Genomic DNA, 27,214 nt, shown 5'->3' with positions numbered 1-27,214 from the left:
ACACAACAGAGATGCCCACTCCCACCATTTTTGTTGAAAGTAGTACTGGAAGCCCTAGCCTCAGAAATCAGATTAAAAAAATAAAGAAAAGGCATTCAAATTGGAAAAGAAAAAGTCAAATTCCACTCTTTGCAGATGACATGATACTCTATGTAGAAAACCCAAAAGACAGCATCCAAAATTGCTAGAACTCATACAGCAATTCAGCAATGGGGGAGGATATAAAATCAATGCACAGAAATCAGTTGCATTTCTTCTATACACTAACAATGAGGCAGAAGAAAGAGAAATCAAGGAATCCATCCCATTTTCAAATGCATCAAAACCTACAAGATACCTAGAAAAAAACCTAACCAATGAGGGAAAGGATCTTACTCCAAAAACTATAGAATATTCATGAAAGAAATTGATGAAAGACACAAAGACATGGAAAAATATTCCACGCTCATGGGTTGGAAGAACAAATATTGTTAAAATGTCTATGCTACACAAAACAATCTACATGTTCAATGAAATCCCTATCAAAATACCATCAACATTTTTCAGAGCTGGAACAAATAATTCTAAAATTTGTATTACTCAGCCATTAGAAACAACAAATACCCACCATTTACTTCAACATGGATGGAACTAGAGGGTATTATGCTGAGTGCAGTAAGTAAATCGGAGAAGGATAAACATTATATGGTTTCGTTGATACGGGGAATATAAAAAATAGTGAAAGGGATTATAGTGGAAAGGAGAGAAAATGAGTGGGAAATATCAGAGAGGGAGACAAAACATGAGAGACTCCTAACTCTGGGAAATGAACAAGGGGTTGTGGAAGGGGAGGTGGGCAGGGGGATGGGGTGACTGGGTGATGGGCACTGAGGGGGCACTTGACGGGGTTAGCACTGGGTGTTATGCTATATGTTGGCAAATCAGACTCCAATAAAAAATATACAATATATATTTTTTAAAGAATTTTAAAAATAATAAAATAAAAAAAATAAAATTTGTATGGAACCAGAAATGACCCCAAATAGCTAAAGGAATGTTGAAAAAGACTAAAGCTAGTAGCATCACTATTCTGGACTTCAAGCTGTATTACAAAGCTGTAATCATCAAGACAGTATAGTACCCACCCAAAAACAGACACATACACCAATGAAACAGGACAGAGAATCCAGAGTGGACTCTCAACTGAATGTTCAACTAATCATTGACAAAGCAGAGAAGAATATCCAATGGAAAAAAGACAATCTCTTCACCAAATGGTGTTGAGAAAATTGGACAGCCACATGCAGAGGAATGAAACTGGACCATTTTCTTATACTACACATAAAAATAAACTCAAACTGGATGAAAGACCTGAATGTGAGACAGGAATCCACCAAAATCCTAAGGAGAACACAGGCAACAACCTCTTTGACTTTGGCCACAGCAACTTCTTGCTAGACTCCTCTCCAAAGGCAAGGGAAACAAAGGCAAAAATGAGCCACTGGAATTTCAAGATAAAAAGCTTCTGCACAGGGATCCCTGGGTGGCACAGCGGTTTAGCGCCTGCCTTTGGCCCAGGGCGCGATCCTGGAGACGCGGGATTGAATCCCACGTCGGGCTCCCAGTGCATGGAGCCTGCTTCTCCCTCTGCCTGTGTCTCTGCCTCTCTCTCTCTCTCTCTGTGACTATCATAAATAAATAAATAAATAAATAAATAAATAAATAAATAAAGCTTCTGCACAGCAAAGTAAAGAGTAAACAAAAGCAATAGACAACCTACAGAATAGGAGAAAATATTTGCAAATGACGTATCAGATAAAAGACTAGCATCCAAGATCTATAAAGAACTTCTCAAACTCAACACCCAAAGAACAAATAATACAGTCAAGAAATGGGTAGAAGACATGAACAGACATTTCTCCAATGAAGACCTACACATGGCCAACAGACACATGAAAATAATACTCAGCATTACTCAGCATCGGGAAAATACAAATCAAAACCACAAAGAGAAACCACTTCACACCAGTGAGAATGGCTAAAATTAACAAGTCATAAAACAACAGATGTTAGTGAAAATGCAGAGAAAAGAGAACCCTCTTACACTGTTGGTGAGAATGCAAGCTAGTGCAGCCACTTTGGAAAACCGTGTGGAGGTTCCTCAAGAAGTTAAAAACAGAGCTACCCTATGACCCAACAATTGTACTACTGGGTATTTAGCCAAAGGACACAAATATAGTGATTTGAAGGGGCACCTGCACCCCAATGTTTAAAGCACAATGTCCACAATAACCAAACTATAGAAAAAGCCCAGATGTCTTTTGACAGGTGAATGGATAAGGAGGATGTGATAAATATATAGATAGATAGACATAGATATAGATATTTAATGCAATAGTACTCTTCCATAAAAAGAAACTGAAATCTTTTGCAATGGCATGTATAGAACCAGAGGGTATTATGCTAAGCAAAATGGTAAGAAAAAGATAAATACCATATGATTTCACTCATATGTGGAATTTAAGAAACAAAATAGGATCTAGGGGAAGGGAGAGAAAACTAAAACAAGACGAAATCAGAGAGGGAGACAAACTATAAGTCTAAATCTAAGAAACAAACAGAGTTGCTGGAGGGGAGGTGGGTGGGGGAATCGGGTAACTGGTGATAGATAGGCTATAAGGAGGGCACATGATGTAATGAGCACATGTTATATACAACGGATGAATCACTGAACTCTACCTCTGGATATAATAATACACCATTTAAATTAATGAATTTAAATAAAAATTTTAAAAGACCTTCATCCAGCTTTTTTCTCTACCTGCCCTCTGCAGTTGTTGATTTTTAAAGATGTACTTATAGCTACTTACTAAATGCAAGCCACTGTACCAGGCAAAGAAGAAGAAAAGAATGACCCTTGCTCACAAATACATGGCATGTTATAAAAGTTATATAAACAAACAATTACAAACAGGGTGGTCCTTGCTATAAAGGAAGTATGCTTAAAGTGCAGGACAAGCATATGAAAAGCCCCTAAAAATCTTCTGGAGTCAATCAACAAAGGCTCTACAGAGTAGGAGAAGCCATCAACAGAGATATTATAGCATGAGTGGGAGTTTGCCTCAATAATAAATTAGGAGAGGGCAAAACAGAGCAGAAACTGCATGTGAAAGCCATAGACGACATGACATTTGAAGCACTACTTATACTTTAGTATTATTGGAATCTAAATTGTGAAAAATGCATGGTTTGGTGAGATATGTAATGAGAGAGGAGGCTAAGCAGTCACTGGGGAGTTTTCCAAATATAAGTGGCAGCTGAATCCATGAGAGTTTCATACAGCAATAAGAACCTTGTGTACAGGATGCCTGGGTAGCTCAGCAGTTGAGCATCTGCCTTTGGCTCAGGGTGTAATCCCGGCTCCCAGTGGAGAGCCTACTTCTCCCTCTGCCTATGTCTCTGCTTCTCTCTGTGTGTCTCTCGTGAATAAATAAATAAAATCTTAAAAAAAAGAACCCTGTGTGAACTCATTGGGCTTCCATTACACAAACACTTCTCTTACCAGCGGTAGTTATGATTTCCATAAGTACACTGGATGTCTTCCCAGGATACCTGGAAGTACATAAATAGATGAAGTGAAGCATCCAGCTGACATATGTTAAGCACCCAGATAGTACAGGGTGCTACCATTTACCCTTCCTCAATCACCCAAACAACCCCACCCCTAGTACCTCCCAAGACCTGGATCATCCAGTGTCAGGATGCCATGTTTATAAAGCTGCTTTTAATATCCTTGGTCTCTCCATTTAAACTTGACTGTGCTTGGTTTTTGCATATATCTAACTCTTCTTTCTTTCCCACAGAGCATGAAGCTAGAACACCAAAAACCTGGATACTGTGCTACGTGGACTCTCACAGAGCTATACGCTAGATGGGGACTTCATGCAGAAAAGGACTTTAAGCAGAATCATACCTATAAATATAACAAACCAACGGTTGCTAGAAGGGTGGGGAGTGGGGATGGGAAAAATGTGAAGGGGATTGGAAGATACAGGCTTCCCAGTATGGAATGGGTAAGTCACAGGAATAAAAGGCACAGCATAGGGCACCTACATTGCTCAGTCAGTTGAACATTCAACCTGATTTTGGCTCAGGTCATGATCTCAGGGTCATAAGATTGAGACCCATGTCAGGGCTCTGCACTGAGCATGGAACCTGCTTGGGATTCTCTCCCTCTGCCCCTCTCTCACCCCCACTTACTCGCACTCGCTCTCTCTCTCTCTCTCTCATAAAGAAAAAGGCACAGCGTAAGGAATGTAGTCAGTGATGCTTTGATAGCATTGTATGGGAACAGATGGTAGCTATACCTCCAGTGAGCACAGCATAATGTATGAACTTGTTGAATCATTATATTGTACACCTGGAATGAATGTAATATTATGCCAACTATGCTTTAGTTTAAAAAGCTTTTCATAAAGAAAAGGACTTGTTTTTAAAGGCCCCATGCACAGAAATAACTGGCTCACAATGGGGCCTGACCTTGAGAACACATCTAGTACTGGGCTCAGAATTTATTAGAGGTGGCTAACCCAGGACAAAATGAAATTTTGGACAACATTCTCACCCAAGAAACATTGGAATCATTGAAGCAGAACCATTTTCCATCCACAGAATTCTGGATATAGGCACAGTAATGACCAAAGTCAGCTGCTCCCACATGGGCAACCACAGCAAAGAGTTCATATTGTCTTCCAAGCTGGAAGGACATAAGGCACAGTATTATGCACCATCATCCCTCCTTTTCTAACCGTAGTCTAGAATAAAGAAACATTATTTCGTCACATATTTATTTAGTGCCTACTCTGTGCCAGGCACTGGTACTTCAAGGGTCCTAGAAAATAGTCCTTGAACTCAAGAATTTCACAATTAATTAAGCCACAATTCTATTGCCATGCCCCTGAAAAGGAGAAGGAACAATCACCTGGGGAAAGCTCCCCAGAGAAGATATGCTTTAATTGATCCCAAAGGATGAACAAGGCTAGCAGACAAGTTATAGCTATGAGGGATACTCAAATGGACCTAAAAATTGCAAAGACTTGGCAGCACGGCAAAACACAGCATGCTGAGAAAGTGGAAGTCAGAGGTGGTGCTGGGAACTCACAGGAGATGAAGCTACAAACGTCAAGTCAATAATTGGAACTTTATTTTTTTGTAGTTTCGTTTTTTAACATTCCAGTTAGTTAACATAGAGTGTAATATTAGTTTCAGGAATAGAATTTAGTGGTTTTTGAATGAGAATTAGAGTTACTGAGTGTCATCAGATGGGTTTAAGCAGAGAAGGAACATCATCAGATTTGTGCTTGAGGAAAACACCAGAATAACATGGTTTGAAAAATGGAATGAAAAGTCATGTGAGACAAATGAGGTAAGTTAGGGCACTGCAACAGTTCAGAGAAGAAATGGTGATAGCCTAGATACTTACCATCAGTAGTAATCATTAAATAATAATAATCGTTCTTAACCTCATCATTATTAGCCAACTCTTGGCATTCACTATGCATTTAGCTACGTCTTTATATGAATTACTTCATTCAGTACTCACAACAATCATGTAAGATGGGTGCTAATATAAATCTTATTTTACAAAGGTGGAATCTAAGCTCAGGGAGGTAAAGTAAATTACACAAAGGTCAGAACTTATAAATACAAGAGGCCGGATTCCAACCTGGGCCTGACTTCAAAGTCCAAGCTCTTAATCCTCACTCTATACTAAGAAAATGAGAATAAAGGTGGGGATGAAGGGACAAATTTGTGTAAAACTAGGGATAAATAACCAAAAATACTTTGTAAATGAATGGATATTGGGCAGAGGGCAAGTAGGAGGCATCACTGGCTTAGAAATTAGGAACATATTGGTGCTGTAAAATTAAATTGGAACAGAGCTGATTTAGGAGTGAACATAATGAACTTGGGGACTATGTGACAACATTTGGTAGGAGGTCAATACATTGGTCTGGAGCTCAAGTGTAATACCTGGACAAGAGATACAGATTTGGGTGTCTTCAGTTTGAAATGACTGTTGAAACCACAAGAATTAATGAGATGAAAATTTGAAAAATGGAAAACAGAAAGAATGAATTTTTTTGTTTTTTATATAAATTTATTTTTTATTGGTATTCAATTTGCCAACATACAGAATAACACCCAGTGCTAATCCCATCAAGTGCCCCCCTCAGGGCCCATCACCCAGTCCCCCCACCTGCCACCCACATCCCCTTCCACCACCCCTACTTCATTTCCCAGAGTTAGGAGTCTCTCATGTTCTGTCCCCCAGAAAGAATGAAAGTAAAATTAAATACCACTTTCCGAATCTGGGAAGGGAAACAGGCATTCAGATCCAGGAAATAGAGAGATCTCTCCCTAAAATCAATAAAAACCGTTCAGCACCTCGATATTTAATAGTTAAGCTTGCAAATTCCAAAGATAAAGAGAAGATCCTTAAAGCAGCAAGAGACAAAAAGTCCCTGACTTTTATGGGGAGGAGTATTAGGGTAACAGCAGACCTCTCCACAGAGACCTGGCAGGCCAGAAAGGGCTAGCAGGATATATTCAGGGTCCTAAATGACAAAAACATGCAGCCAAGAATACTTTATCCAGCAAGGCTCTCATTCAGAATAGAAGGAGAGATAAAGATCTTTCAAGACAGGCAGGAACTGAAAGAATATGTGACCTCCAAACCAGCTCTGCAAGAAATTTTAAGGGGGACTCTTAAAATTCCCCTTTAAGAAGAAGTCCAATGGCACAATCCACAAAAACAGGGACTGAATAGATATCATGATGACACTAAACTCATATCTTTCAATAGTAACTCTGAGCGTGAATGGGCTTAATGACCCCATCAAAAGGTGCAGGGTGTCAGACTGGATAAAAAAGCAGGCATCTATTTGCTGTCTACAAGAGACTCATTTTAGACAGAAGGACACCTACAGCCTGAAAATAAAAGGTTGGAGAACCAATTACCATTCAAATGGTCCTCAAAAGAAAGCAGGGGTAGCCATCCTTATATCAGATAAACTAAAATTTACCCCGAAGACTATAGTGAGAGATGAAGAGGGACACTATATCATACTTAAAGGATCTATCTAACAAGAGGACTTAACAATCATCAATATATATGCCCGGAATAGAGCTGCCAAATAAATCAATCAATTAATAACCAAAATTAAGACATACATAGATAATAATACATTTATACTTGGTGACTTCAATCTAGCGCTTTCTACACTCGATAGGTCTTCTAAGCACAACATCTCCAAAGAAACGAGAGCTTTAAATGATACACTGGACCAGATGGATTTCACAGATATCTATAGAACTTTACATCCAAACTCAACTGAATTCACATTCTTCTCAAGTGCACATGGAACTTTCTCCAGAATAGACCACATACTAGGTCACAAATCAGGTCTGAACCTATACCAAAAGATTGGGATCGTGCCCTGCATACTTTCAGACCATAATTCCTTGAAATTAGAACTAAATCAAAACAAGAAGTTTGGAAGGACTTCAAACACGTGGAGGTTAAAGACCATCTGGCTAAAAGATGAAAGGGTCAACCAGGAAATTAAGGAATTAAAAAGATTCATGGAAACTAATGAGAATGAAGATACAACCGTTCAAAATCTTTGGGATACAGCAAAATCAGTCCTGAGGGGGAAATACATCGCAATACAAGCATCCATCCAAAAACTAGAAGGACCTCAAATACAAAAGCTCACCTTACACATAAAGGCGCTAGAGAAAAAACAGCAAATAGATCCTACACCCAGCAGAAGAAGAGAGTTAATAAAGGCTCAAGCAGAACTCAACAAAATCGGGACCAGAAGAACTGTGGAACAGATCAACAAAACCAGGAGTTGGTTCTTTGAAAGAATTAATAAGATAGATAAAGCATTAGCCAGCCTTATTAAAAACAAGAGAGAGAAGACTCAAATTAATAAAATCATTAATGAGAAAGGAGAGATCATTACCAACACCAAGGAAATACAAACGATTTTAAAAACATATTATGAACAGCTATATGCCAATAAATTAGGCAATCTAGAAGAAATGGACGCATTCCTGGAAAGCCACAAACTACCAAAACTGGAACTGGAAGAAATAGAAAACCTGAACAGGCCAATAACCAGGGAGGAAATTGAAGCAGTCATCAAAAACCTCCCAAGACACAAGAGTCCAGGGCCAGATGGCTTCCCAGGGGAATTCTATCAAACGTTTAAAGAAGAAATCATACCTATTCTACTAAAGCTGTTTGGAAAGATAGAAAGAGATGGAATACTTCCAAATTCGTTCTATGAGGCCAGGATCACCTTAATTCCGAAACCAGACAAAGACCCCACCAAAAAGGAGAATTACAGACCAATATCCCTGATGAACATGGATGCAAAAGTTCTCAACAAGATACTAGCCAATAGGATCCAATAGTACATTAAGAAGATTATTCACGATGACCAAGTAGGATTTATCCCTGGGACACAAGGCTGGTTCAACACTCATAAAACAATCAATGTGATTCATCATATCAGCAGGAGAAAAATCAAGAACCATATGATCCTCTCATTAGATGCAGAGAAAGCATTTGACAAAATACAGCATCCATTCCTGATCCAACTCTTGAGAGTATAGGGATAGAGGGAACATTCCTCAACATCTTAAAAGCCATCTACGACCCCACAGCAAATAACATTCTCAATGGGGAAGCACTGGGAGCCTTTCCCCTAAGATCAGGAACAAGACAGTGATGTCCACTCTCACACTTCTATTCAACATAGTACTAGAAGTCCTAGCCTCAGCAATCAGGCAACAAAAAGACATTAAAGGCATTCAAATTGGCAAAGAAGAAGTCAAACTCTCCCTCTTCACCGATGACATGATACTGTACATAGAAAACCCAAAAGCCTCCACCCCAAGATTGCTAGAACTCATACAGCAATTTGGCAGTGTGGCAGGATACAAAATCAATGCCCAGAAGTCAGTGGCATTTCTGAACACTAACAATGAGACTGAGGAAAGAGAAATTAAGGAGTCAATCCCATTTAAAATTGCACCCAAAAGCATAAGATACCTAGGAATAAACCTAACCAAAGAGGTAAAGGATCTATACCCTAAAAACTATCGAACACTTCTGAAAGAAATTGAGGAAGGCACAAAGAGATGGAAAAAATATTCCATGCTCATGGACTGGCAGAATTAATATTGTGAAAATGTCAATGTTACCCAGGGCAATTTACACGTTTACTGCAATCCCTATCAAATACCATGGACTTTCTTCAGAGAATTAGAATAAATTATTTTAAGATTTGTGTGGAATCAGAAAAGACCCCGAATAGCCAGGGGAATTTTAAAAAAGAAAACCATAGCTGGGGGCATCACAATGACAGATTTCAGGTTGTACTACAAAGCTGTGGTCTTTAAGACAGTGTGGTCCTGGCACAAAAACAGACACATAGATCAATGGAACAGAATAGAGAACCCAGAAGTGGACCCTCAACTTTATGGTCAACTAATATTCGATAAAGGAGGAAAGACTATCCACTGGAAGAAAGACAGTCTCTTCAATAAATGGTGCTGGGAAAATTGGACATCCACATGCAGAAGAATGAAACTAGACCACTCTCTTGCACCAGACACAAAGGTAAACTCAAAATGGATGAAAGATCTAAATGTGAGACAAGATTCCATCAAAATCCTAGAGGAGAACACAGGCAACACACTTTTTGAACTTGGCCATAGTAACCTCTTGCAAGATACAGCCATGAAGGCAAAAGAAACAAAAGCAAAAATGAACTACTGGGACTTCATCAAGATAAGAAGCTTTTGCACAGCAAAGGATACAGTCAACAAAACTAAAAGACAACCTACAGAATGGGAGAAGATATTTGCAAATGACATATCAGATAAAGGGCTAGTTTCCAAGATCTATAAAGAACTTATTAAACTCAACACCAAAGAAACAAACAATCCAATCATGAAATGGGCAAAATACATGAACAGAAATCTCACAGATGAAGACATATACACGGCCAACATGCACATGAGAAAATGCTCTGCATCATTTGCCATTAGGGAAATACAAATCAAAACCACAATGAGATACCACCTCACACCAGTGAGCATGGGGAAAATTAACAAGGCAGGAAACTACAAATGTTGGAGAGGATCAGGAGAAAGTGAAATAAGTCAGTCAGAGAAAGAAAAATGCTGTATGATTTCACTTATGTGTCGAATTTAAGAAACAAAACAAATAAGGAAAAAAAGCGGAGAGACAAACCAAGAAATACACTCTTAACTATAGAGAACAAACATACGGTCACCAGCAGGAGAGGTGGGTGAGTGGGGACGGGTGAAATAGGTGATGGGGACTAAGAGTACACTTATTACAATGAGCCCTGAGTAATGTACAGAATTGTTAGATCACTGTATCATACATCATAAATTAATATATCACTATGTTAACTATACTGGAATTAAAATTGAAAACTTGATAAAAAAAATTATATGATAGAATTGGTTACATTTAGAAAAAAGAGATCTCATTCTTTAGAAATACATGATGAAATACTTCAAATGAAAGAGCACAGTGATCAGGACTTGCTTCAAAATAATCCAATAGGGGTTTGGAGAAAGAGGATGAGGATGTTGGCAAGAAAGATTGGCAATGGGTTTTGATAATGGTTTAAGCTGCTTGACGGACATGGGAATTCATTGTAGAATTCCTCACAACTTTGATATGTATTCAAATTGTCCATAGCCATGTTTTTTTAAGTGGAAAAAAATTTAGGATATTATTTCATCTGTTTTTTTAAATTCCACATATGAGTGAAATCATATGGCATTTGTTTTTCTCTGACTGATTTATTTTGGTTAGCATAATACGCTCTAGTTCCATCCGGAAGAACAGAGGGGAAGGGAAGGAAAAATAAAATAAGATAAAAATAAGCAGGTAAATCATAAGAGACACCTAATTCCAGGAAACAAACTGAGGTTTGCTGGAGGGAAGATGGGTGAGGGGATGGGATAATTGGGTGAGGGCATTAGAAGGACATGTGATGTAAGGAGCACTGGGTGTTAAATGCAACTCATTAATCACTAAATTCTACCCTGAAAGTAATAATATACTATGTTAACTACATTGAATTTATATTTAAATAATTTAATTTGAATTTAAAGAATTTTTAAGAGATTATTTCATTAAGATATACTTCACAGTGCAGAAGTAGAAAGAAGAAAAACTCAAAGGACAAAAAATGAGAATCTTATGAAATGTATATGCACTGAATAGGTGAAGAAACTATGTCATATAGGAACTATTATATTATTAGGTCTCAATTTTTATTTTTTATTTTATTTTCTTAATTTGAGTTCATTTAATTAACATATAATCTATTATTACACTATATGTTTCAGATGTAGAGTTCAGTTGCATATAATACCCAGTGCTCATTACATCATGTGCCCTCCTTACTGCCCATCACCCAGTTACCCCATCACCCTCACACCCACCTCTCCTCCAGCAGCCCTCTGTTTCCTAGATTTAACACTCTCTATGGTTTGTCTCCTTCTCTAATTATGTTTTGTTTTTCCCTCCTTTCTGTGCTCCTCTGCTTTCTTTTTTTTTATTTATTAATTTACTTTTCTATATATTTTTTATTGGAGTTCAATTTGCTAACATATATAACACCCAGTGCTCATCCTGTCAAGTGCCCCCCTCAGTGCCCATCACCTAGTCACCCCCCACCCACCTCCCTTTCCACTACCCCTTGTTCATTTCCCAGAGTTAGGTGTCTCCCATGTTCTGTTACCCTCACTGATATTTTATTTCTTAAATTCCACATTATGAGTGAGATCATATGATAATTGTTCTTTCTCTCATTGACTTATTTTGCTTAGTATAGTACCCTCTAGTTCCATCCATGTCATTGCAAATGGCAAGATTTCAATTTTTTTATGGCTGAGTAATATTCCATTGCGTGGATATACATACATCCCATCTCTTTATCCATTCATGTGTTGCTGGACATCTGGGCTCTTTCCATTGTTTGGCTATTGTGGACATTGCGGCTATAAACATTGAGGTGCAAGTATCCCTTTGGATCATTATGTTTGTGTCCTTTGGCTAAATACCCAGCAGTGCAATTGCTGGGTCATAGGGTAGCTCTATTTTTAACTTTCTGAGGAACCTCCATACTTCCATACTGTTTCCTAGAATGGCTGCCCAGGTTGCATTCCCACCAACAGTGTAAGAAGGTTCCCTTTCCTCTTATCCTCACCAATATCTGTTGTTTCCTGACTTGATCATTTTAGCCATTCTGACTGGTGTGAAGTGGTATGTCATTGTGGTTTTGACTTATATTTCCCTGATGCTGAGTGATGCTGAGCATTTTTCATGTATGTTGTAGGCCTCATTTTAAAAATACTATGGTTCTACATAAAGACTCCTAACTCTGGGAAACGAACTAGGGGTGGTGGAAGGGGAGGAGGGCGGCGGGTGGAGGACAATGGGTGACAGGCACTGAGGGGGACACTTGATGGGATGAGCACTGGGTGTTATTCTGTATGTTGGTAAATTGAACACCAATAAAAATTAATTTATTAAAAAAATAAAAATAAAAATAAAAATAAAAATAAAATAAAAATAAAAATACTATGGTTCTAGAGCATGAATACTGTATATATATATATGCTAAATGCTACATTTAGTAAATTCTGTATTAATGTATTAACTAAATTCTGTATTTATATACATGTATATATATACAGAATATATATTAATATATAATTAATATATAAATACAGAATTTAAATACATTAATACAGAATTTACTAAATGTAGCATTTCAAACCTAAGAAAATATATATTTATGTCATATTTTTTCTCAGAATTTCCCAGTAAGTTATTAGCTCAGGACAACTAAATTCAACTTTATTTTGATTGAATTTGGCCTAGTGAACTGGCTCTTTTGTTACGATCCTCAAAGTGGGCATCAGCTGTTTTAAGAAGAAAGTTAGGTTGGTACTGTGTTTAGAACCCAAGATGTTGTGCTTACATATATATATATATATATATATATATATATATATATATATATATACAAATATATATATTATATGTCTTATTTTTTTTATTTTTTTATATGTCTTATTTAAGCTGAAGGTCCTGAATTATGGGTTCCTTCCCTTCCTCAGTGCTGTGAGGGATATGAATAAAACCCAATATTTAGAAATAAGGTCTTTTGATTTTTAATTTAAATTAAATTAATTAACATATAGTGTATTATTATTAGTTTCAGAGGTAGAATTTAGTGATTCATCAGTTGCATATAACACCCAGGTTCATCACATCACATGCCTCCTTCATGCCTGTCACCCAGTTATCCCATCCCCCTACCCACCTCCCCTCCAGCAACCCTCAATTTGTTTCCTAGAGTTAAGAGTCTCTTATGGTTTGTCTCCCTCTCTGATTTCATCTTAATTTCTTTCTCTCTCCCTTCCTCCATGATCCTCTGTTTTGTTTCTTAAATTCTACATATGATTGAGATCATATAATTATCTTTCTCTGATTGACTTATTTCACTTAGCATAATACCCTCTAGTTCCATCTGCATCGTTGCAAATGGCAAGATCTCTCTCTCTTTTTTTTTTTTTTGGTGGCTGAGTAATATTGCATTGCATATATACCACATCTTCTTTATCCATTCATCTGGCACCTGCACCCCAGTGTTTATAGCAGTAATGTCCACAATAGCCAAACTGTGGAAAGGGCCCAGATGTCCATTAACCAAAGCCTTTTGGATATTTTTTTAAAAATATTTTATTTATTTATTCATGAGAGACAGAGAGAGAGAGGCAGAGACACAGGCAGAGGGAGAAGCAGGCTCCATGCAGAGAGCCCAACGTGGGACTTGATCCCAGGACTCTAGGATCATGCCCTGGGCCAAAGGCAGGCACCAAACTGGTGAGCCACCCAGGCATCCCAGCCTTTTGAATCTTAAGAGAAAAGCAGCTGTAAACAGCAAATGTTGGTGATAGTAGTATGGTGATAACAACCCATCACTGTTATTCAAGAAAACATAGATTTCCATCATTAAAATACTGTTTAAAAAAAATAAATGTTTCTTGAGCATATGAATATGTTTTATGAATCACACCAAGCAGCTGCTGGTGAGTTTTCCTCCCTGTATGTACCCCAAGCACAGCCAATAGAGGCCATGATTTATGAGACGCTATAATAACACAGATGAGATGTCCAAAAGTGCTCTGTTGAGCAGGTGACTTCAAGCACCTTAGGGGAAGAGAGGCAAAATCAAGCAAAGGATCTGAAGAGATGGAGGATAGAGGGGAATTAAGGAGTTTCTCACCTGTTCCTCAGCATCATAAAGGTCTTCCTCCATCAGAAGGACCTGACTTAAATCCAAGCTCTGTGGGAAATAGAGTGAGTGGCAGATTTTTTCTGTCCGTGAATTCCTGATGGAGAACCGCAAGAGGTGGATTGTCAAGGTCTGGGGTAAATGGGTCAGCTTCAAGACCTGAAAAAGCAAAATTACTGTGGAGATGAAACCCTAAGGTACTTGAAATAGGTAGGTTTAGAGAAATATCATGGCCGATGGTGTGTTCTTCTTCCCCACAAAGGATTGGAATGATATAATACAGTTAAGGGCCCCCTTCTGCTGAATCTGTTGAGCAGCCCACAGAAGGCATGAGCAGCCCTAGTGTTCTGCACAGGAACCAGAGCCCAGGGGAACCACAGAGTCTGCTCTAGAGAGTCAGTCTAACCTTGCATGTAAAACTCTGCCTCCTGATCTCGGACCTTCTCTTATCTTTTAAAATGCTCTGCCCCTCTCAGTGATGGGCCTCTGAAAGTCAGAGGCCCCAGATTCCAGATATTAGCCAGATATACTTCCTCCCTCAACCAACACATGGGACCCTCAAGGCCTCTGAAGACTCTATCAGGAAATCCACTAAAGGCAACCCCAGATTAGGGAAGCTTCTGGTTTCAGACAGTGAGTACCTGTTTCCCACAAGTCTTCTTCCCACATTTCTCACAGAAGCATTTGCTTTTGCCTGATAACTCCCTGGGCTGGAAGAAACATCGAAGGGCATCCTCCTGTCCCAAGAGATCAAGAAAAAGCAGAGAGGATATTTACCATCTAGAGTACATCCCCTCACCCTACAGATAAGGATTTAAGTTTCTTTCTGGTTCTTTCCATGTACCCTCTTAACACCTGGCCCAGTGTAGTGCATGTGGCAGGATCCCCCAAAGTACCTACTGATTGGAAGGAAAAATAGAAGGGAGCACTTGCTAAGGTAGCAGTATGAGGAAAGGAAGTAAAAGGAAACAAATTTTATTTCCACCAAATCAAAGGAGAAACTTAGAACTGTGCAAAGGAAATAGAAATTACTTTTTAAAAGGCAACAGTGATTAAAGAAGCAAGGGCACATTGGCAGCACTGGGTGTATGGAAACAGCAAATTAACCAAGAAAAATCCCTCACCAGTGTTTTCAGAGGTTTTGAGTCCATATCAAAAAGAGGAAGGGGGAGGGTCAGCATGCTACTGTTTCTGCTCCTCTCCACAGTACATTCAAGGCAAACCAAGGACTCCTTCACCCGAATTGTATACAGAGCCTTCAGCCTCTCTACCTGTTAATAGAGAGGAGGTGAGAGGAAAGAAGGGTACAGAGCCATAAACAAACCAGGTCAGGTCAATTTCCAGAAATGGTAGCCAGCAGACAGAAGCTCCAAAAATGGCAGCCACTGATGTTCTTTGCTCTTTGAAAAGGAGCAAAGTAATAACAGTAATAGTAGTACGGAATTGTGATAAGCATTTTATGTGGATTTCTCTTTTAATCCTCTCTATACATTATATTAATGATTGCTGAATGAGCTAAATGAACAGCATCTTAAACTTCTGAGTTCTCTGATTCTAGTATCTCACCAAGTCCACATCTGTGATTTGGTCCTTAATTAGGTTCCAAACTGTGAGGTAGAGTTGAGCAGCATCATGCTGGACAAACACTGGCCAAAGAGAAAAATAACAGCCCGATCAGTGAGATCACCAGGGACATTTTTCATGCATACCCTTGTGCCATAGCTACCTAGATGTACATGAACACTCATCACTTTGTCCTCTCCTAGCCTCCCCTGCTTTAGTTAGGCACTAAAAATGAAAAATAAGCTTGTTATTTATTTTTTAGAACTCCTGTTAAAACTTAAAATCCAGTCCAACTGCATCACAGAAGTTTCCTTTCCACTGACTGGTCAACCATGCCTACTGGCCTCTACTGGGGGACCTAGCCAGATAAAAACAACATTCAATAGTGGATTCTCTCCTATTCCAAGCCAAGCCGGCACTCTAATTGGACTCTAGTGGCCACTTGTTTCTCTGTACCTTTATTTAATCTCTTTTTAATTCCCCAGAAATTGAGCAGTTTCCCAAAACTCATATCTGACCCAGGTCTTCCCCAAAGGTATCTAGGAGAACAGGAAAGGAAAGAACCATCTCAGTGTTGATGCTGGCTAAGAGGAAACAGGAATGAAGCAGTGAATTCTCCATATGTTATATAAATAAATGTAAGCCCAAAAGACAGATGTAAATGAATTTCTGTCATTGAAAAGAAACATAGGACGACAAAGAACATGAAAAACACACTGAGGACTATTTTACAAAAAGACGGATGTCTGCCAACATGCAAAGATATTGCAAGAAAAGGTAGTTCCTGTAAATGTATTAAATATTCATATCATCTATCTCAACACCATTTTATTACTTCCTTCATGATACCACAGTTTGTACTTAATGCTTTTGGATTTCATTTTGCTTTATTTTACTCTTGTTTTGGCCTTTCTCTTCGCTAAACTAAAGCTTCATTGATACAAAGACTCTATCATCCGCCTTATATCCTTATCTACAGAACCAGCACAATACCTGGCACACAATAAATATGAGCTGAATGAATTAATTAATTCATATTTAAAGGTAACAATCCCCAAACCTAAAGACAAACAGAGTGGAACTAGGATTGAACTATGCTGTCTCCAGGAATTATTTGCAGAAGGCTACCTACCACAGAGCCAACACTGAACATAAAGGAAGTTAGATCACCTTGCCATATGAAGACATTTTGCCTCATCTGACCATACCAGAGCCAAGAGTCCTGATTCATCTAAAAAATAAAGGGTGTTATTCTGTATGTTGGCAAATTGAACACCAATAAAAAAATAAATTTATTATTAAAAAAAATAAAGGGATGGTGCACCGGGGTGGCTCAGTGGTTGGGCATCTGCTTTCAGCTCAGGTCATGATCCCAGAGTTCTGGGATCAAATCCCATATCAGGCTCCCCACAGAGAGCCTGCTTCTCCCTCTACCTATGTCTCTGCTTCTCTCTGTGTGTCTTTCATGAATAAGTAAATAAAATCTTTTTTTAAACTAAAAAAATTAAAAATATAGGGATATTTGCCCAACCCATAATTTACTTAACACCTGTTATGTGCAAGGCATTGCAATTGCTAGAGAAAGTCACTGTCCCCAAGAAACCTATATTCTAGGTTCTTGTTCTAGTGGACAAGTATCCATTAAGTCTTAATTCAAAGAATAAGAAAAATTCCCAAAGTATATAAACTACTATGAAAAGCTGTATTAAAGTGAGAATACAACTGGAATGGTGGAGTGAGGATCTCTATAAATCTACTCCTCCAAAAAAGCAATGAAAATGCTGGCAAAAAAAAATGTCAAAATCAATTTTTCAGAACTCTGAAAATTACCTAAAGGTTTACAAAAATCCTAGGAATATTTATTCAACAAACACTGCAGAACCTAAGTAAGAAGAACAGGATTTGAGACTTTTCAACCTGGCCAATTTCCATTTCCTTCTTCCCAGCTCTGTAGTAGCCTTGAAAACAAGAAAACTTGCCATCATGAAAACTGTTAACCGGAAGCCTTGTGACCAGAAAAAGGAGTAGACTGGGGCTGGAGTTCCTCAAAAAGCCCCATACTGAAAACATTTTTATTTTTTGACCTGTCTTGCAGCTTCATGGAAAAGCCCCATTTGAAGAAGTTTGTCATTATTTGACCCAACTCAAAGCTTTGAGCCCTATCCCCAGGGTATTTGTGGAAAAAAGTCAATGATAATTAATATTGTGACTGCCTAAGGCTGTAATACCAGTTGGGACAAAAAAAGAGTCTGGCTGAAACTTAAAAGATGGTTGTGGGAACTGAGATGTCCATAGGGAACTTCTAGAAGTTCTGACATATTTCTGGTGATCTAGAAGGCCTTTTGCATGCCTCAGTAAGACCTGAGAAGGTCTCAGTCTCTCATATTTGGCTAATATTGACACCCTATGCAAGCAAGAAAGGCAGGCTAAAAGTGTCACAAACAGCCTGAGCTTTGAAGGTAAGCCCCACTAGACACACAGAGTTCCTCATCAAAGACTGGAAGACTCACTGGTTCAAAGCATTTTTAAAAAATCTCTGACCAATCATTAGGTGACATTAAGCTAAACAGACAAAATCTTTAGTGGCCACACACTATAGGGAACATAACCTTTACAAAATTAGTCCAGGAGAGTCACTAAACAATAGCAATGACAAAAATAATAGCAACAACTCCATTGTGGGGGTTTCTTATTTCCACTGTTGTCACTGTTGTCCAAAATGTTTAGTTTTTAACAGAAAATTACAAGACACAATAAAACAAAAAAGTATGGTCCCTCCCACACACACACACGAAACAATCAGTAGAAATTGTCATTGAGAAGATCCAGATGTTAGTCTCACTAGACTTTAGATTAATTATCATTATATGTTCAAAAGAACTAAATAAAACCGTATCAAAATAACTAAAGTATGAAACAATGTCTCACCAAATGCAGAATATCAATAAAGAAAAAAATTATTTAAAAGAATCAAAATAGAAATTCTTGAGCTGAAGAATACAATGACAGAAATGAAGAGTTTGCAAGAGGTGGTCAATAGCAGATTTGAGCTGATGAAAAAAGAATTATCAAACTTTGAAAACAAGTCAATTGAAACCATACAGTCTGAAGAATAAAAATAAAAATGAATGAGGACAAATAAACAGAGCATCCAACAGGCTCAGTAATTAATTCTACCAAACATTTATGGAACAAATTATACCAGTTCTCAAATATATATATTTCATTTATATGAAATATATATATGTATGAAATATATTATATATATATATTGACCAATATATAAAGGTCAATCACTTTCCTATATTATCAGCAATGAACAGAGGAATTTTCAATTAAAAGCACAGTATTGGAAGGGGAATAAAGGGAAAGGAGATAAAATGAGTGAAAATATCAGTGAGGGTGACAAAACATGAGAGACATCTAACTCTGGGAAATGAACAAGGGGTAGTGGAAAGGGAGGTGGGTGGCGATTTGGGGTGACTGGGTGATGGGCACTGAGGGAGGCACTTGGTGGGATGAACATTGGGTGTTATGGTATATGTTGGCAAACTGAACTCCAATAAAAAAAAACATTAAAAAAAGCACAATATTGTTAACATTAGAACCCATGAAAATGAAATACTGAGTTATAAATCTAACCAAATGTGTACAAGATCTATATATGAAAAACTATAAACTCTAATGACAGAAATCAGAAGAATTACATAAAAGGAGAGATACCCCATGTTCATGGATAAGAAAACTCAATATTGTCAAGATGCCAGTTCTTTCCAACTTGATCTATGCACTCAATGCAATTCCAATCAAGATCCCAGCAAGTTATTCTGTGGATATTAACAAAGTGATTATAAAGTTTATTTGGAGAGGCAATCACAGAATAGAAGACACAATATTGAGGGAAAAAACAAAGTCAAAGAACTAATTCTGAACTTAGAATAAAGTGTCAGTAACTAAAACAATGTGGGATCAAAGGAATAAAACAGAGATCCCAGGAATACACCAACATAAACAACATCGACTGCTCTTTGACAAAGTAGCAAAGGCAATACAATAGAACAAAGATAGTTTTTCACCAAATGGTGCTGCAATCCTGAATATCTACATGCAAACAAATGAATCTATACACAGACTTTACATCCTTCAAGAACACAAATTCAAAATGTATAATAGACTTAAATGTAAAATGCAAAACTACAAAAGTCCTAATATAATACAGGAGAAAAATCTAGAAGACCTTCTGTTTTGTGATTACATTTTAGACACTTTTTGGCTAAAACTCCAATGTACAAGCAATAAAAGAACGAAGCGATATACTGAACTTCATTAAAATTAAACATTTCTGCTCTGTGAAGGATACTGTCAAGAACATGAGAAGACAAGTCATGGACTGAGAAGAAATATTTGTAAAAGGCCTGATAGAACATAAAGACTCCTAACTCTGGGAAACGAACTAGGGGTGGTGGAAGGGGAGGAGGGCGGGGGGGTGGGGATGAATGGGTGACAGGCACTGAGGGGGGGCACTTGACGGGATGAGCACTGGGTGTTATTCTGTATGTTGGCAAATTGAACACCAATAAAAAATAAATTTATTATTTTAAAAAAGCCTGATAAAGGATTGTTATCCAAATATACAAAAAAACTCTTCATATTCAACAATAAAACATAAAAACCAACCTAATTATAAAATGGATAAGAAACCTGAATAGACACTTCACCAAGAAAGATATATACAAATGGAAAATAAGCATAAGAAGCAGGGCTTGGCATATGTCAATGACAAATCACAAGTTAAAATAATGAGACACCTCTACAAACCTATCAGAATGGCCAACATTTAAAACATCAACATAATATTAAAAGTCCAAGCCTCAGCAATCAGACAACAAAAAGAAGGAAAAGGCAAATTGTCAAAGAAAAAGTCAAACTCTCACTCTTCACAGATGACATGATACTGTATGTGGAAAACCCAAAAGTCTCCACCCCAAAATTGCTAGAATTCATACAGCAATTCAGCAACATGGCAGGATACAAAATCAATGCACAGAAATCAGTGGCATTTCTGTACACTAACAATGAGGCTGAAGAAAGAGAAATTAAGGAATCGATCCCATTTTCAACTGCACCAAAATCCATAAGACACCTAGGAATAAACCTAACCAAAGAGGTAAAGGATTTATACTCTAAAATCTACAAAGTCTTATGAAAGAAATTGAGGAAGATACAAAGAAATGGAAAACATTTCATGCTCATGGATTGGAAGACTAAATATTGTAGAAATGTCTGTGCTACCCAGGGCAAATTACAGGTTCAATGCAATCCCTATCAAAATACTATGGTCTTTCTTCACAGAGTTGGAACAAATAATCTTTAAGGTTTGTATGGAATCAGAAAAGTCTGAATAGTCAGAGGAATATTGAAAAAGAAAACCGATGCCAGGGGCATCGCAATGCCAGATTTCAAGCTGTATTACAAAGCTGTGATGGTCAAGACAGTGTGGTACTGGCACAAAACAGACATATAGAACAATGGAACAGAATAGAGAATCTAGAAATGGATCCTCAACTCTGTGGTCAAATAATCTCTGACAAAGCAGGAAAGAATATTCAATGGAAAAAAGTCTGTTAAGCAAATGGTGTTGGGAAGACTGTACAGCCTCATGCAGAAGAATGAAACTGGACCATTCTCTTACACAAAGATAACACTGACACAAAGATAAGCTCAAAATGATGATAGACATAATGTGAGACAAGAATAAAACCTAGAAGAGAACAAAGGCAGGGACTTCTTTGACCTCAGCCACAGCAACTTCTTGCTAGACTCATCTCTAAAAGCAAGGGAAACAAAGGCATAAAGAACTATTTGAACTCATCAAGATAAAAAGCTTCTGCACAGCAAAGGAAAGAGTAGACAAAACCAAAAGAGAACCTACAGAATGGGAGAAGATATTTGCAAATGGCATATCAGATAAAGGGCTAGTATCCAAGATCTATAAAGAACTTATCAAACTTAACACCCAAAACACAAAAAATCTAGCAAGGAAATCAGAAGACATGAACATACATTTCTCCAAAGTAGACACAAATGGCCAACAGACATGTCAAAGAATGTTCAGCATCACTCAGCATCAGGGAATACAAGTCAAAACCAAATGAGATACCACTTCACACCAGTCAGAATGGCTAAAATTAACAAATCAGGAAACAACAAACATTGGTGAGGATGTGGAGAAAGGGGAACCCTCTTGCACTGTTGGTGGGAATGCAAGCTGGTGCAGCCACTCTGGGAAACAGTATGGAGGTTCCTCAAAGAGTTAAAAATAGAGCTACCCTATGACCCAGCAATTGCACTACTAGGTATTCACCCAAAGAACACAAACATAGGGATCCAAAGGGGCACCTGCACCTCAGTGTTTATAGCAGGAATGTCTACAATAGCCAAACTACGGAGAGAGCCTAGGTGTCCATCGGCAGATGAATGGATATATATGGAATGGAATATTACTCAGCCATCAAAAAATGAAATCATGCCATTTGCAATGACATGGACACAACTAGAGAATATCATGCTAATAGAAATAAGTCAATCAGAGAAAGACAAATATATGATCTCACTCATATTTGGAATTTAAGAAACAGAGGAGCATAGGGGAAGGGAGGGGAAAAAAACAAGACAAAATCAGAGGGCAACAAACCATAAGAGAGTCTGAAATCTAGGAAATAAACAGGGTTGCTGGAGGGGAGGTGGGTGGGGAGATTGGGTAACTGGGTGATGGGTTATAAGGAGGGCACATGATGTAATGAGCACTACATGTTATATACAACTGATGAATCACTGAACTCTACCTCTGAAAATAATAATATACTATATGTTAATTAATTTAATGTAAATAAAATTTTAAAAGGAAAGAAAAAAGGAAGGAAGGAAAGAAAAAGGAAGGAAGGAAGGAAGGAAGGAAGGAAGGAAGGAAGGAAGGAAAGAAGGAAGGAAGGAAGGAAGGCCTTGGTATCTCCCAAATTTGGGGAGAGATTTAGACATCAAAGTTCCTGAAGCATGTCCACAATAGCCAAACTGTGGAAGGAGCCTCAGTGTCCATCGAAAGATGAATGGATAAAGAAGATGTGGTATATGTATACAATGGAATATTAGCCATTAGAAACGACAAATACCCACCATTTGCTTCAACGTGGATGGAACTGGAGGGTATTATGCTGAGTGAAATACGTCAATCGGAGAAGGACAAACATTATATGGTCTCATTCATTTGGGGAATATAAAAAATAGTGAAAGGGAATAAAGGGGAAAGGAGGAAAAATGAGTGGGAAGTATCAGAAAGGGAGACAGGACATGAGAGACTCCTAACTCTGGGAAACGAACTAGGGGTGGTGGAAGAGGAGGGGGGCAGGAGGTGGGGGTGACTGGGTGATGGGCACTGAGGGGGGCACTTGATGGGATGAGCACTGGGTGTTATTCTATATGTTGGCAAATTGAACACCAATAAAAAATAAATTTATAAAAAAAAGTTCATGAAGCTCTTAGTTCCCTAAACATATTCAACTCAAATGAGTATTCTCCAAGACACATCAATAGTAAAGCTTTTTAAAATCAAAGACAAGGAGAAATATTAAAAATCAGTAAGAGAAAGGGAGTTTATCACTTACAAGGGAACCCCCCTCCCATAAGGCAATCTGTATATTTCTCAGCACAAACCTGACAGTCCAGGAGACAACGGAATGCCATATTCAAAATGATAAAAGAAAAAACTGCCAATCTAGAAAACTTTACTTCAGAAATGAAAAATACATAAGGCTTTTCCAGACAACTGCTGAGGGAGTTCATCACTGCTACACTTGCCTCATAAGAAATTGCCTAAGGAGTTCAGTTTTTCAACTAACTGCAAAAAGGAAATTTGTCATTTTGAAACATCCTACAAAGAAAAGCCCAGGTCCAGGGGTCTTATGTTTTTTAATAATAAATTTATTTTTTATTGGTGTTCAGGGGTCTTAATTCTACCAAATATTTAAGGAATTAATACCTACCCCTTCACAAACCTCTCCAAAACAAAGAAGAGGAGGGAACAGCTCCTGACCTATTCTTTGAGGCACTCCCTCTCCCCCTGTTCCCTCTCCCCAGCCTCCTCCCTCTCCCTGTCTCTCAGAACTGAGAGGGCTGTCTTACTTGGAACATTGTACTTCTGGAGACAGTAGGCAAGCTCCATAGGTTGCACTGCTTTCTGACGGCTGTCCTGCATCCTCTCCAGTAGCAAGAGCAATTGGAAGGGGACACTTTTCCTCTGCTCTTCTGTTCCCCTTGGTACCGTTATCCTGCCAAATAAGCACATCCATGAACCTCCTTATTCCCAGAGTTCTCAATGTGAGCTGCATACTGGAATCACTTGGGAGAACTTTCTCAACTCTCCATGCCCAGGCCACTCTGCAGACAAACTAAATCAGAATTTTTTTAAATCAAAATTTCCAATGGTGGGGCCCAGTTATCAGAATATTTAAGTTTACCAGATGATTTAAATGTAGAGATAAGGGGCAACTTGGTGGCTGAGTTGGTTAAGTTTCTGCCTTCGGCTCAGGTTAAGATTCCAGAGTCCTAGAATCAAGCCCCACATCGGGGTCCCTGCTCAGTGGGGAGTCTGCTTCTTCTTCTACCCCTCACCCCCTCATGCTCTCTCTCTCTCTTTCACTCTCAAATTAAATATAAATAAATAAATAAATAAAGTTGAGAAGCATCATATTAGCAAATTGGCTATAGAGAATATCCTCTCAAGAGGAGAATCAGACAACTGTTACCTCACCCCTCTCCCCACTCTGCCCAACAATCACACTTAAATGAAGGGCAGATAAGAAGTCCTAGGTCCACAGCAAAGTGGCCATACCACAAAATGTCCAGGCTGAAGTACTCCAAAGTGAAAAGGCAAATACTGATCTAGGCTCTGGCAATAAAAGAAAACATGAAGTAATGTCAGTTTATTTTGAAAATGATTTGCCCAATAATAGGCGTCTCTCAGTTGCCCATGCAATTAGAAGGGAGAACACAATTAGGAACACAACTAGATAACTATTGGATCATCTCAAAATCTGACCTGAAGACAGAACAAACTCCACAACTAAAGGTAGAAAAGAATACAGGAAGTGCAGAGATGCAATTTTGGGGAGAAACAGACTGCAGGTGCTGCAGAGGGGATGGAGAAGGGGAGAAATAGAGAGGAACACACAGGAGAACACACAAAGAGAACATTTCCCCAAAGCTATTGGCTTAGAAAAGGAGAGGAGCAGAATTTCATGAGTTCTTGCAATCAGCAGGACTTAAAGCTTGAAATTTTAAAGATCAGAGGGTTTGGCTGGGCTAGAGCCTGGAGTTCACTACGCTGTTCCTGGAAAGAAGGCAGGAAACAACCTGGGGGAAGACAGCATTGAAACAGTGATCTAAAGACTGTCTGGGGCATACAGTGGGAAGAGTATTTGCTCTTCTCAAAGCACGTCCCTGAGAGACAGCATGCACAGAGACACCATCCAGGAATGAAAGAGCCAGGTGGCACCATTTCACTCCCCTGCCCCTCAGCATAAACACACAGCCACCTGTGGGAAGCAGCACAGTGACAACACTGGCTGCCTAACTTACCTACAACAAGCCCCATACTCCGTCACTCCAGTCATACTTGCCTGTATCCCAATGTGGTGATCCCCTCACCCAAAAGACCAGTACAAATCCCATTCCACACTTCCCAACTAGAGTCCTACAGGACCTCAGTTGTGGGGGAGGTGGTGACAGGTCTCATTTCACAAGAAGACCAGGGCACACCTAGTTTGAATTCACAACCTATTAAAATTCAGGCCAGGGACAAAACACTGCCTACAGCAGGCAAAGAGACCTCTTCAAACAACTGGCCTGAAGGACAGATCAGCCAAAACACAACAGAAGAGAACATGCAGCACACACAGGAGACACTCCCTAAAGCAGCATGCCTTTGACACTATCTGACCTCCCTTCTTTAGGCCATTACTTCCAGGAAGAGGAGACACAGCTGGATTTTCTAACAAAGAAGCAGGCAGAGACTTAGACACAATGGGAAGGCAGGGGAATTTATCCCAAATGCAGAACATGATAAGGCCATGCCAGAGATCTAAGTGAAACAGACATAAGTAACATGCCTGAGGGAAAATGTAAAGTAACAATTATAAGGATACTCACTGGGCTTGAGAGAAGAATGAAAGACAACAATGAGATCCTTACCACAGAGACAAGAGTTTAAAAAGAACCAATCAGGTCTGGGGGAAAGATGGTGGAGTAGGGGCTTCACCTCACCTGGCCCAAACTCACCTAGATAATTTCCAAACCATCCTGACACCTAGGAACTCAACTTGAGATTTAAAGAGAGAATAGCTGAATGCTACAGAGAGAAGGGTTTTCGCTTCTAACAAGGTAGGAAGGCGGTAAAAAAAGAAAATAAAAAAGAATCAAGTGGGAGAGGGGCCCCGCGAGAACCTCCGGGACAGGAAAGCCCAGCCCCAGAGAAGTGGAAACTTTAAAAATCCGCACGGGATTCTTCCCTGACAGAGAAAAGCTCAGCAGGGAAATTGGGAAGAAGCACAGGAGGGGGAAGTGAAGCCTCCAGTCTCCTGGAGTCACTACTAGAGGAAGTGCGCCCAAGGAAAGCACGGGCCAATCTCAGTAAAGGGCTGGGCATGCACCCAGAAGGGCATCAGGAAGAAGTCAGGTCAGGTGGGGGCTCCAGACCGAGGGGTCTGCACCCTGCTGCTTTCAGGAGCCACTGCCCCGGAGCACGATTCCAGCAGCGCAGGCCCTGGATTCCAGGGCACCGGGGGACACAGCTCACCATCCTGAGCTCCCCCCGTACAGGCGGAGGTGGGGAGAGCACAAACAGCGAGGACTCTCCTGCTGCCAGGTGCCCCAAGATGTGCAGGTCAGTGCCCCCACCCTGGGAACATCTAGGCCAGTGTGGACTGGGAGACTGAGGGCGGTTACTGGGGAAGCTGACCCCAGAGTTGGAGTCAGTGTTGGCCGCCGCCAGTGTTGTTGTTCCTCCTGGTGTCACCTGGTACCTGGGAGGGGCAGAGGCCCAGGGGACAGAGGCCTCACAGGTAAACAGCTCCCACTGAGCCCAGCACCCAGCAGGTGGTGGGGGCATCTCCCCAGGTACACACGCCTGAGAGTCAGCACAGCAGACCCACCCCCAGAAGACCAGCTGGAGGGACAGAGGAAGAACAAATTCT

The 27,214-nt window shown here is 39.3% G+C and overlaps 1 protein-coding gene across 10 annotated transcripts in view; it reads right to left on the bottom strand.

Annotated features, from left to right (window-relative positions):
• Positions 1–27,214, bottom strand: part of USP18 (ubiquitin specific peptidase 18) — a 69,086-nt gene that overhangs the window by 7,624 nt on the left and 34,248 nt on the right. For 5 of the 10 annotated variants that reach the window (XM_072766420.1, XM_072766422.1, XM_072766425.1 and 2 more), the window contains 7 exons: positions 24,147–24,292; positions 15,972–16,051; positions 15,530–15,676; positions 15,047–15,142; positions 14,397–14,564; positions 4,604–4,735; positions 3,542–3,591 (listed from right to left, as the gene is read on the bottom strand). In XM_072766420.1, the coding sequence (XP_072622521.1) occupies positions 3,542–3,591; positions 4,604–4,735; positions 14,397–14,564; positions 15,047–15,142; positions 15,530–15,676; positions 15,972–16,051; positions 24,147–24,292 (819 nt within the window). The remainder of the gene's footprint in view (positions 1–3,541; positions 3,592–4,603; positions 4,736–14,396; positions 14,565–15,046; positions 15,143–15,529; positions 15,677–15,971; positions 16,052–24,146; positions 24,293–27,214) is intronic. The other 5 variants (XM_072766423.1, XM_072766424.1, XM_072766427.1 and 2 more) reach the window with 3 other exon arrangements.

The sequence above is a fragment of the Vulpes vulpes genome, chromosome 8, assembly GCF_048418805.1.
Source record: "Vulpes vulpes isolate BD-2025 chromosome 8, VulVul3, whole genome shotgun sequence".
Lineage (NCBI taxonomy): Eukaryota > Metazoa > Chordata > Mammalia > Carnivora > Canidae > Vulpes > Vulpes vulpes.
Note: the sequence above shows the minus strand (reverse complement) of the source record. Positions and strands in the feature narration are given on the sequence as shown.